The following is a 12,442-nucleotide window of genomic DNA, read 5'->3' on the forward strand; positions in this document are numbered from 1 at the left end:
GAGTGCACCGAGCCAGAAGCAGCGAGACAGCTGAGACGAGCAAACAGGAGAGCACAAGAAGCAACACAGCAGCGCTGACCATCCACTGATCCAAGATGCTTTGCTCACGCACATTTCAGCCTCCGTTCAACCCACTGATGGACTTCCACTGGCCGGTGCGCAGTCTTTGGCCTGAGACGAGACCTCTGTTCTTCCAGATCGAACAAGAGATGATGAGGCACATGCAGGAGATGCGACACAACCTGGAGTTCATGGAGCGCCTCCACAGAAGGATCTTCGATGAGATCGACATTACCTCGCCTTCAGCTGTGTTCAAACCCATCTCATTCCAGCTGGGCAAAGAAAATAACCGCTTCTCAGTAACCCTGGACACAAAAGATTTCTCCCCTGAGGAACTTTCCGTCAAACAAGTGGGCAAGAAGCTGCGTGTGAGCGGAAAGTCCGAGAAGAAGCAGGATGATGGGAAAGGGTCATACTCTTACAGATGCCAAGAATTCCGGCAGGAGTTTGACCTTCCCGATAGCGTTGACCCTGAGGCAGTAACCTGCTCTTTAAATGATGGCCAGCTCCAGATCCAGGCACCTAAGGAGACCTCTGCTGGGTCAAATGAGAGAGTGATTCCAATTACATATACTCCTGCTGTGAACAGCCCTACACCTCAGAGTCCAGATTCACAGATCCAGCCAGCCAAGGAAGATTCCTCTAAGAGTGGAGATCAGTCACAATAATGTACTAAGCTGATGAATGACCATGAACTTTAGAGAACTAATTTATTAACTGTTATATAGATTTTTTTTGAGACTGTGTCCTTCTCTATGCTGCCATACAAACATGATAATTTAATGTTCACATAAACGATTTTGTTTAGTTTGGACTGTAGGGAAATACCTGTGTTAAAAAATTTCACTGGAATAACTGGCTTATTCATGTTGTAAAATATTAAAGTAGTTTTTCATCAAAGTATTTTCAACTCTTCTTTTAAGATTTTTTTTTCACAAAACCATCAATATCTCACATGTAATAATCACACTGCACCTATACATAAAAAAAGTTTTTCTCAATGTAATTGTACATGAGCTCCCTCTCTCTCTCTCTCTCTCTCTCTCTCTCTCTCTCTGTACATGATTCTATATGAGATATTTCAGGAAATATCTAGAAGGTTTCATTGGCATTAAGTGAATGATAGAAATGCTAAATATTCTAAAAGACAATGGACCATAACCTTTAAAAATCCTTTAGGACAATGAAAACTGGCTTCAGAAAATGCAATAAATAGGTCAAATTTTTTTAATAGATTCTACTTGTACCATTTGTTGTGGTATTCTTTATAGAACCTTCATAAAATATAATCTGAAACTTTCCAGAAGAGTGCTAGATGTCAAGCGATATATTTATCTTATAATAATCAACACATGCTGCATGCTGCTGCTGCTGCAAAAAAAAACATCTTAGCAAATAGAAATATCTTCAATATAGCCATACTTGTCTAGTATTTCATATTATACAATTGCAATGAACCAAATATTAAAATAAGTTTGTGAAATCTATTTCTAGAAACTTCTAGATGCATGAAATGCTCAAATTTTATTGACAGATAATCTTACTAATTTTAGGAATTTATTTCTAGAAAGAAACTAAATGAACTGCCAGGAAAATACAACTGAAATTAGTAAAACTGTCTAGTTTAATAATTTGTAATTTGGTTGATTATAATATATTTTTTTAATTTGGTGACTCCACAAGTCCTCTGGGATAGACTCCAGGCTCCCTGTGACCCTGAATAGGATAGATGGGACAGAAGATTGATGGATGAGTATTTATTTTTTTAATCTGTTTTTTAACTATTCTTTGTACTCTAGAGACTGTTCTATGTGAAAATTCCAGGGTATCAGTATTTTCTGAAATACTCAAGCCAGCCCATCTGGTATTAACAATCATGCCACAGTTAAAGTTATAGAGATGACCTCATTCTGATGTTTGAAGTGAACATTAACTGAAGTGCTTGACCTGTATCTGCATGGTTGGGCTTCTTTGGTCTTACATTCACTTATGTACAGGCGTTCCTAATAAAGTGAACAGTGAGTATATACACAAAGAAAATGCAGAGAGTGCTGCACTGCTCTTCTTCATGTAGTCACCAGTGCTCTTTGGATAACAAGAGGTAGATGAAGTACTGAAAAAATGAAATTCTCCAAGGCCCTCGTGTGATGAAGTAAAAGCCTTTAATTCACTGGGCTACATAATATAAAAATGTTAAAAGGTAGATCTACGTGTTTCGGCTTGCACAGCCTTCTTCAGGATACCAGGCTCAGATTCAAATTTCGAATTATGCCATTGATATATTCATGAAACGTGTAATTCTGACTCAGAACCTGACCAAATCAATAGGACATCATCAATATACCAAAAACAAGTTAGCATAATTTGGTGCAAAACAAGCACCCATAGCTCTACCTTTTACCTGCTTACAGAAAACGTCTAGAAACATAAATACATTGTTCTCAAGTATCCATGTCGTTAATTGTAAAATGAAAAAGGCGGGTGGCATCGATCACCCAGAAAGTGTTCAAGTCCCTCTACATGATCAGTGTTAGTATACAGCGATTCAACATCCATTGTTACCAATATTGATTCACCCACATTCTTTATGTCATTGATCATATTGAGCACATAAGCACTGTCTTGAATAAAGGAGGGAAGCATGAATACAAATGGTTTTATAAAAAAGTCAACATACTGTGAGGCAGGCTCAGTCAGTGATGCATTTCTGCTGATTATAGGCCTACCTGGTGGAGTCTTTAAGTTCTTGTGTATCTTAGGCAACATATAAAATGATGGGATGCTGGGGATCTCTGCGAAATGGAAAGTCAAATTCCCTTTGCAATATCCAGTTGTTATTTTTCACTGTAGACAAAAGATCTTTCACCTCCAAAGGATTTTTTATTTTAGTTTATTTACACTATCATGGTTTGTGTAGGTTTATTAGACTAGTGGGGATTAGACTATTAGACTAGTAGAGCCTGAGCCACTCCCACTCCCACAGTGATAGCTGTCTGTGATTACTATTTAAGCAGAGTTTGGTGAAAAGTGAGTATATATATACACTATATTGCCAAAAGTATTCGCTCACCCATCCAAATAATCAGAATCAGGTGTTCCAATCACTTCCATGGCCACTGGTGTATTAAATCAAGCACCTAGGCATGCAGACTGTTTTTACAAACATTTGTGAAAGAATGGGTCGCTCTCAGGAGCTCAGTGAATTCCAGCGTGGAACTGTGATAGGATGCCACCTGTGCAACAAATCCAGTCGTGAAATTTCCTCACTCCTAAATATTCCACAGTCAACTGTCAGCTGTATTATAAGAACGTGGAAGTGTTTGGGAACGACAGCAACTCAGCCACGAAGTGGTAGGCCACGTAAACTGACGGAGCGGGGTCAGCGGATGCTGAGGCGCATAGTGCGAAGAGGTCACCAACTTTCTGCAGAGTCAATCGCTACAGACCTCCAAACTTCATGTGGCCTTCAGATTAGCTCAAGAACAGTGCGCAGAGAGCTTCATGGAATGGGTTTCCATGGCCGAGCAGCTGCATCCAAGCCGTATCACCAAGTGCAATGCAAAGCGTCGGATGCAGTGGTGTAAAGCACACCGCCACTGGACTCTAGAGCAGTGGAGACGCGTTCTCTGGAGTGACGAATCGCGCTTCTCCATCTGGCAATCTGATGGACGAGTCTGGGTTTGGCGGTTGCCAGGAGAACGGTACTTGTCTGACTGCATTGTGCCAAGTGTAAAGTTTGGTGGAGGGGGGATTATGGTGTGGGGTTGTTTTTCAGGAGCTGGGCTTGGCCCCTTAGTTCCAGTGAAAGGAACTCTGAATGCTTCAGCATACCAAGACATTTTGGACAATTCCATGCTCCCAACTTCCAACATGACTGTGCACCAGTGCACAAAGCAAGGTCCATAAAGACATGGATGACAGAGTCTGGTGTGGTGTGAGTCCTGACCTCAACCCGATAGAACACCTTTGGGATGAATTAGAGTGGAGACTGAGAGCCAGGCCTTCTCGTCCAACATCAGTGTGTGACCTCACAAATGCGCTTCTGGAAGAATGGTCAAAAATTCCCATAAACACACTCCTAAACCTTGTGGACAGCCTTCCCAGAAGAGTTGAAGCTGTTATAGCTGCAAAGGGTGGACCGACGTCATATTGAACCCTATGGATTAGGAATGGGATGTCACTTAAGTTCATATGCGAGTCAAGGCAGGTGAGCGAATACTTTTGGCAATATAGTGTATGTAAATATATATATATATATATATATATATATATGCATTTAAAAAAAAGTAAACTTCATTATTTCTGAATATAATTCAATGGTTTAAAGTTTAGACCTATTTTTAAATCCTCCAAATTAAACACTCTACTAAAAACATTTTTAATAACTTTAAAACTTATAACTTAATAACTATAATTATTAACTATTAACTTAATAAACTATTTGTAAAGCTCTCAATTATCTATCCAACTATCGCGATAATTGGATAGATAATTCAAAGCTTTACAAACAGTCTAACTCCAGAACTTTAACTAACTTCCGGGGCGGGGTTAAAGCCTTGCTGATAAATTTCCGGCCAGTTAGTTGGCGTTTTCTAACGCGCCTGTTTAAGTGACGGTGAAGTGTACATTCCGGTTCCCAGCCATGCTTTCAGCGTGTTTGACTTTCTGAAACCGTATAAGGTTTCCATCCAAATAATCTACAAGCCGTCAGTTGATTTTAGGCCACATTTTTATGAATCCCGAGCTGCTGTAGTGATGAAGGAGCTGATTGAGGACATGCCGGACAGTGGGTACGGGTGCGCCGTGGCGAACCGCTTCGGCCGCCTTCTGGACGACGAGTCTGACCCTTTCGACCTGCTGTACCAGGCCCAGGTGAAAAACGAGAAAAGGAAGAAGAAAGAAGAGGTGAAAAAAGTCGTCACCTCGACTAAAGCCAGCAAGAAGGAGTCGCAGAGAGAAAGGAAGGCACTAGTTCGTGTCCCGGATAATACTGCGAACAAGGGAGGAGTGACTGGTAAGTTCTTAATGAACTTGTGGCTTTGTGGAATTGGCGCATGCGCAGTGAAGGCGAGAAGTTCTTTTCCTTGTGACTCCGAGCAGGTCAGAAGCGTCCTCCTGTTCGTGCTGCCCCTGAGGAGCGAGGAGAAAAACACGTGGCCTTCAATGAAGCCAAGTTCAGTGAGGGAGAAGTTTCTCTGGGCTACTCCATTGAGAGGTGAGAAGAATCATTTGTCTCATTTTGGTCTTTGTGAGTTGTAAAGGTTCTTTCTTTAATTCTCTTCTCTGCTTAATTACACCCGCCCCCGCCCCCCCTACAGACTTCTGCTCAATTTACAGCTATAAGTCCCTTATCTTCCCTGTAAAAATCTACAGTAATTCCTTTCATAAATACAAAATATTAACAAAACATCCACTCTTGCACTACTTATCTATTTATATTTATAGATAATGATTAATATAATTCATTGCATTCAGTTTAACCCTTATATGCAAAATCTTTCAAAGCCCATATTATTTTTTACTTTATAAAAAAAAATTGTAAGAGAAGAAAAACATTATAGAAAATTAACCAGCATGTCATGTATTTTGTTTTTTCCCCCCTTCACAATCACTCCTATTAAAAAGTAAACAGGATTGTCCATGTGAGAGAACACATTGTATACAAAAAGTATATCCTCCAACCAAAAATGCTAATCTTCAGGCACAAAAAAGGGATAATCGATATAGCTATATCGGGGTGTGTGTGTATGTGTATTTTTTTTTTATATATATATATATATATATATATATATATATATATATATATATATATATATATATATATATATATATATATATATATATTAAAAAAAAACACTAGAAATTAATGGGTTTAATGTCTAACATTGCTGTGGCTAAATGAGTGAAATTAATCTGGAACGCTTATGATTAACTTTTAATAAATTTGGTTGTAGCAGTCCCTGATAATTCCCCTTTCCTTAAAAAAAAAAGTTTGTTTAGAAACTTTTTCAGTTGGGTATTTCTTCATAAACGTGTATGGATGTTTGATAATTAATGGTTTAGTGTACAGTTTGTGGTTGGCTAGTCATGCACATGTCTGTGATGTGCCCTTTGTTAGGCCTGGAGAGCTTTTTGATCGAGCAGCACGGGGAAGAGGAAGTGGACGGGGACGTGGGGTCCGAGGTGTCTGGTATTCCAGATCCGCTGATGGTTTTGATCCGAGGGGGAAACGGGAGTTTGAGCGACACAGTGGCAGTGACCGAGCGTAAGAATACAGTGCAGTTTCTTACTTGACTGCATACTGTTTGGACAATGACCTAAGTTAAATCTAATAGTGCTCTTTTTTCTTTTTTAAACCAGGAGTGTTCGTCCAGAGGAGAAGAGGGGTGGCAGTGGACCTCGCAACTGGGGGTCTATGAGAGACCATGTTAGGTAATGGATGTGAAATTTTTTACATTTTTAATAAATGTTCTAATAGTTAAAATTCACTTTGATGTATGCTGATATGCTTATTTGATTAAATCCAGTTTTATTTATTTGGTGGTTTCAACAATAGACATCAAAAGAAAGCATACTTCAAAGAAAGTATAGATACAGATATAGAAGAATAGAAGTTTTGGGACACCCCTCCAAATCATTGAATTCAGGTGTGGTGGTTTTTTTTTTTTTTTTTTTTTTTTTTTTTGTATTTATTTTTTTATTGCCCCCTTAGTTCCAGTGAAAGGAACGCTTAATGCCTCAGCAAACCAAGACATTTTGGACAATTTCATGCTCACAACTTTGTGGGAACAGTTTGGGGATGACCCCTTCATGTTCCAACATGACTGCACACCAGTGCATAAAGCAAGGTCCATAAAGACATGGATGAGAGAGTTTGGTATGGAGGAACTGTCAGTCAGACCTTCTTGTCTGTGCATCAGTGCCTGACCTTACAAATGTGCTTCTAGTGGAATGGTCAAAAATTCCCATAAATGCACTCCTAAACCTTGTCGAAAGCCTTCCCAGAAGCTGCAAAGGATGGAGCAACTCCATATTACTTTCATGTGTGGGTAAAGGCAGACGTCCCAGTTTTGGCTGGGCTCACAGTCTCCACTCTGTCATCCCAAAGGTGTTCTATAGGGTTGAGGTCAGGGCTCTGTGCAGGCCAGTCAAATTACTAGACACAAAACTTGCTCATCCATGTCTTTATGGACCTTGCTTTGTGCACTGGTGTGTCATGGTGGAACAGGAAGGGGTCATCCCCAAACAGTTCCCACAAAGTTGTGAGCATGAAATTGTCCAAAATGTCTTGGTATGCTGAAGCATTAAGAGTTCCTTTCACTCGAACTAAGGGGTCAAGCCCAAAACCTGAATTCAATGATTTGGAGGAGTGTCCCAAAACTTTTGGCCATATAGTGTATCTGTATACATGTCTTGAACCCTAACGAGCAAGCTAGTGGTAATGGTAACAGGGGAAAAACCACCAGAGATCTTGGCAAACCAGATTTGAAAAGGAAGCCACCCGCTTCTGGGTGATGGCAGATATTGTGATTTTTATAAATTGTGTGCAGAAATAGAAGCATAAAGATGAACTGTACTTAGCACTGCTAACTGCTGTGTAATCCACTAGTCTTGTAACCATGTTGCATTGCCACTTCCAAAAGTATGTCTAACCCATGGATAATAAAAAAAAAAAAAAAAAAAAACCCAAACTCTGCAGCAGTTCAAATGTTGTCTACATTTGTTAATTTGCATGATTTGAGGTTTTTTCAGACAAATGCAGGATGTTAAAACATTTCACATGATGAGTAAATGCACATGGAGTGATCTGTTAATAAGACAGGTGGCTGTGTTTGGTTCCCAGGTTATGTTTAAAACGCACTTTTTTTTTTTTTTTTTTTTTTTTTATTCTATAATTTGTACGTAGTTTTTTGTTGAACTCGTTTGTTTGTTTGCAAATTATGCAACAATTATACCTATAAATGGCAAATGTTTTACACTTTTTAAATAACTGTCCAGTAGCCCATGTGGTTTGTGTTGATTGCTCAGCTCTCATCCCACTCTCATTTGCTTCAACAGTGCAGTGGATGAGGGAGCACCTGCTGAGGAGACTGGTGAAGGCGAGGAAGTAGCAGACACGGCAGAGACCGATTTGGAAAATGGGTCAGATTGACTTGTGTGTAGAAGTCTGCGGATGCTTAAACCTGGATTAACAAACTGTTCAGTGTGTGAAGTTTGCCAACAAATTATTTAGTGGATTATAATGTGTGTATGTATGTGTAAAATATATATATATATATATATATATATATATATATATATATATATATATATATATATATATATATATATATATATATATATATATATATATATATATATATATATATATATATATAAATTATATATAAATTATATATAAATAAATAAAATTTTCCAATATTCTTCCTGTATTGGGTTTTAGAAGATTTGAGGAAAGTGTGCTATTTGCTGCATCACACATGGCTCATCTTTTCGATGAAGTTGAATTTGTGTAAATTGTGTACAGTACAAAGAAATCAAATTCAGGTGGTTGGGCAGACTGCAGGGAAAGAATGGCTGATCATCCACTAACCGCCTTAGTCAGAGGAATGTTGAGCTTTGTGTATAATTAGACTCCCTAATTTAACTTTAATTGGCTTTTAATTGCGTACCTGGCAAGAAGTTATTACAACATTTTATAAAGATGATTCTTGTCTTGGCTATGAAGTATGTTAAGCTCTGATAAATAAGAATTTTAGACACTATGGAAACCATTACATTTTTGTTAAACTGTTATTGTAAATCTGTGGATGCTTGCAGAGTTGTGGTAAAACATGAGTTCCGTTCCGTTCCTGCAGACCAGTTGAGACAGAAGAAGTACTTGAAGTTGCTATCGAGATGTCGTTGGACGAATGGAAGGCCATTCAGGAGCAAAGTCGGCCAAAGGCTGAGTTTAACATCCGTAAGGCAGAGACCAAGTTACCCGCCAAGGCTGTGGTGATCCACAAGTCCAAGCACCTTAAGGTTATCGGACTGTTACATGGGATGTTGCAGATATATTGCCTTTTTTGTACATTTTCACTCATTTTGCCACCTGTGTTTGTTAGGAACGTGGCCTCGGTCTAAATGAAGAGGACCTAGTCTGCCGACGCCCTGCCAACGACATCACCTGTCAGATGGACATTAACTTTGGGAGTCTCGGGAGGCCTACTCGAGGGGGCCGAGGCGCACGTGGGGGACGAGGCCGTGGAGCTCCTGCCACCCAAAGATCACCTCAGAAAGTTAGTGAAGTGGTAAGTGTGCATGAGAACACAATGACTTCGGTGCCTTTTTTTTTTTTTCTTCAATTCAGTTTTTTCAGTTTGAACACTTTCAATGCCAATAGATGATTTATCAGGTTACTGTAGTGTAGAATGATGCTGTAGTTTATGCAGATGTTGTTTCTTGTCATACACTAAAATCAGTATTGATGTGTCCCTGTCAAGCTTTTTACTCTAAACTTTCAAGTGGAAGTCTGAAAGCAGCTGTTGAGCATGACTTCAAATCAGCAGCCATTTCATTAAACCAATACATATTTATCTTTTTACCTTCTAAATAGATTAGGCATAGGATTATTGATGGTATCAGGAATCCCTAATGGCCATGGTGATATCTGAACGATTTACTGATTAAAAATATCTGGGATGTACTGGAATGGTATGGAATGTACTGTTTGTTTCTCGCACACTTTGTAGTCTTGAGCAAACCTTAATAACCTGTCGTCTGACCTCAAAGCAACAAAACGTCATTCTCTGGTGCATCTTCGCTTCCGTCGCCCATTTTGCCAAACAAAGCTGTAAACGTCTTTGCTCATGAAACATGAGCTCTACGTATTTATCAGTAAACAAGAATCCATTAAGTATCTCAGTTGCTTTTCACTACAGAGCATAGACAGGTGTAGTTTATATTTTTATTTAATGTGCTTGTTTATAGCTTATAACCTCATGGATTTATTAACAGTCTCATCTTCACTTTAGCAAGCATTCCTGACTTAACAGTAGTAATTAAAACAAATGCTTTATATCCCTTACTTTCTGCAGTCCCAGAATCCCCACGTTAACAGATTTGTCTCCCTCTGTCTGTCTGCATATCAGAAGACTTAAAAACAGCAAAGGAAGATTTATATGGTGGCATTTTTCCTTACTCATGTACATGCACAAGACAAGCCCTTTTTTTTCACAAACTGAGCATGCATACAAATCATTTATTGGGAATGTACAGTACAATGTACTGAAACATCAGATGAATATGAATAGCCAGGGTCAGTTTTTAAACCTGGGACTAATATGAAGCAGTGTGAAAGATGAAAACCCAAGGTTAACCCTTATTTTGTTATATTAATATGTTGTACATCCTGGGAATTTTTGTGCTTTCAAGGAGCATTATCAGAAACTCAACTTATTTATACTTGTGATCTGACGGAAGGCTGAACGGTCTTGTGTAGGAGCCGCTGCAAAATGTTTTCTACCAAAATCGTAGAAGCATCACTCGTGGTGTGATTACATGACTGAGAATTACTAGTTGTCTTGATGGGGCCCAACACTCACAGCAGTAAAAATGTGTTTTGGTCTTTCAGCAGCCTTCATCAGAGTTCTGTTTGACAGTCTGTAAATTTTCTAGTGAAAGCAGCAATAAAGGCCGCTTGCCTTGTCAGCACTGAGCTGCAACCTGTCGCTGTGATTGATGGAGAAAACACACATGTCGATACACGAGTCACACTCTACTGAATTGATCTGAGACTTGCTGCTGAATTGCCTTTTAAATTGACAGGCTTCAGTTGGTGCAGTATTATCTGCCATTAAAACACCCCTCACAGAGGCAATGTGTATACAGAACTACTCAAAAGTAATGTGCCCCCCCTCCTTGTGGTTCTTTCTCACTGCAAGCAGGCTTTTAGGTGGTTTTGAAATTGACTGAATTGATAAATTTAATGTTTGCTTGATTGCAAATTCTATAGAATTGAAAATAGAATTTTAAACTTGGAAGCTTCCAATGGTGTAATTTTTAATTATTTTTTACACATCACATGCAGTGTATACTCATTTTAGTTCTTGATATTCTCTCAGGAAGCCTCAGGTTTTTTTTAATAAACCACCCAGTAACTGTGTGTTGGCTAAAACTATGATCAAAACTGTAGGGGAACACTTAGCCTTCAGAAGTAGAGCTCAGGTTGGTGTTTGTTTGTTTTTTTTGTTTGTTTTTTTTTTTTTAAAGCTAAGTGAGCATAATGTATATAACTTGAGTGTGAGAATGAAGAGATTGTAACACAACTGATGGATGCAGCTAATTTGGATCAGTTGAATTCTTTAGTCTTTTTGCTTTTTACAGCAGGTCTCATTCATGATTATGAAATTTTAGTTATTAGGGTTTTTTTTTTTTTTGTGGTAGGGGTCATAACTTTTTCCATCAAATACCCCCCAGTTGTGCCTCCACTTTACCCAATTACAGAAACCAAGCTGTGAATCTTGTCAAAGGGTGAAAATGATTGTGTCCATTTATTTGCAAGTTGTCACTTTGCTTCATGTCTGAATGGTGTTTTCATGCCTCAGGTCCCAAACCCTGATGACCCGGAGGATTTCCCAGCACTGGCTTGATGGAATCAGATCGAGCCGAGCCAGCAGACAACTCATGGGACTTGAACAGCACTTGAAGTTGTGTTTAAAAAAAAAAAAAAAAGAAAACGTAAAAGATTAAACCCACATTTAAATTGAGTCTGTGACCTATGCATTTCTCTCAGTGGACTGAATTACTTCTCCATAGACCTTTACATTCATTGTGGTGATAATTCTAGTAGCTTTCACACGTATGGAAAAATAAAGCAAGCAAAATGAATGCTATGACTCCTCCTTCTGACTCGAGACATTTCAGAAGTTTGCAGTGATGAGTAATGGTTAATATCAACACTTGCTTTGCAACAGATGGTTGTAATGTTTTTTAATATCTGGAACTCCCTCTGCACCAAGTTGTTATTGATTTACAGTCATGGAAATAATTCACTCCTCTCCAGAAAATACTATAATCGATCCAGACTGAAAAATGTAGCATTCATTAGTGAGTGACAGTGAGAGGTTCTGAAGCCCCTCCACCCCACCCTAACAGATTTTATACAAAAGTTACACTTGTTCCTGTGTTTTATCCATAGAATATCTTCTTTTCATCTAGCCAATGCTTTAGGTTACACTGCTTAGTGGAAGAATTCACATATTGTGAATAATGAATTACATTATTTATTGGGCACTAAATGGTCATTTCTTTATTTCTGTGCTTTGTATTGTACCTGATGATGGCCTTTCAGGATTTTGTGACCACAGAAATGAACACAAAATCACAACACGTGTTCTGC

The 12,442-nt window shown here is 38.7% G+C and overlaps 2 protein-coding genes across 2 annotated transcripts; both read left to right on the forward strand.

Moving 5' to 3' along the window:
- Positions 1 to 960, forward strand: hspb9l (heat shock protein, alpha-crystallin-related, b9-like). Its single transcript, XM_058415834.1, has one exon. It carries the CDS (start codon positions 96 to 98, stop codon positions 726 to 728), a length of 633 nt encoding a protein of 210 aa, XP_058271817.1. The 5' UTR covers positions 1 to 95; the 3' UTR covers positions 729 to 960.
- A 3,676-nt stretch (positions 961 to 4,636) lies between these two features.
- Positions 4,637 to 11,843, forward strand: zgc:103482 (intracellular hyaluronan-binding protein 4). The gene is made up of 8 exons (XM_058416017.1): positions 4,637 to 5,074; positions 5,161 to 5,275; positions 6,179 to 6,325; positions 6,421 to 6,492; positions 8,119 to 8,202; positions 8,919 to 9,084; positions 9,168 to 9,353; positions 11,649 to 11,843. The coding sequence occupies exons 1-8, from the start codon at positions 4,816 to 4,818 to the stop codon at positions 11,691 to 11,693; spliced, it is 1,074 nt and encodes a 357-aa protein (XP_058272000.1). The 5' UTR covers positions 4,637 to 4,815; the 3' UTR covers positions 11,694 to 11,843.
- Positions 11,844 to 12,442: the final 599 nt, after the last annotated feature.

The sequence above is a fragment of the Hemibagrus wyckioides genome, linkage group LG18 (assembly GCF_019097595.1).
Source record: "Hemibagrus wyckioides isolate EC202008001 linkage group LG18, SWU_Hwy_1.0, whole genome shotgun sequence".
NCBI classification, from domain to species: Eukaryota; Metazoa; Chordata; class Actinopteri; order Siluriformes; family Bagridae; genus Hemibagrus; species Hemibagrus wyckioides.

Excerpts from the sequence above, each read along its gene's own strand:
- hspb9l (XM_058415834.1), top strand. The coding sequence starts at position 96 with ATGCTTTGCTCACGCACATTTCAGCCTCCGTTCAACCCACTGATGGAC.
- zgc:103482 (XM_058416017.1), top strand. The coding sequence starts at position 4,816 with ATGAAGGAGCTGATTGAGGACATGCCGGACAGTGGGTACGGGTGCGCC. Across the intron at positions 9,085-9,167 it reads ACAAGTCCAAGCACCTTAAG|GAACGTGGCCTCGGTCTAAA; the intron begins GTTATCGGACTG and ends TGTGTTTGTTAG. Across the intron at positions 9,354-11,648 it reads CTCAGAAAGTTAGTGAAGTG|GTCCCAAACCCTGATGACCC; the intron begins GTAAGTGTGCAT and ends TTCATGCCTCAG.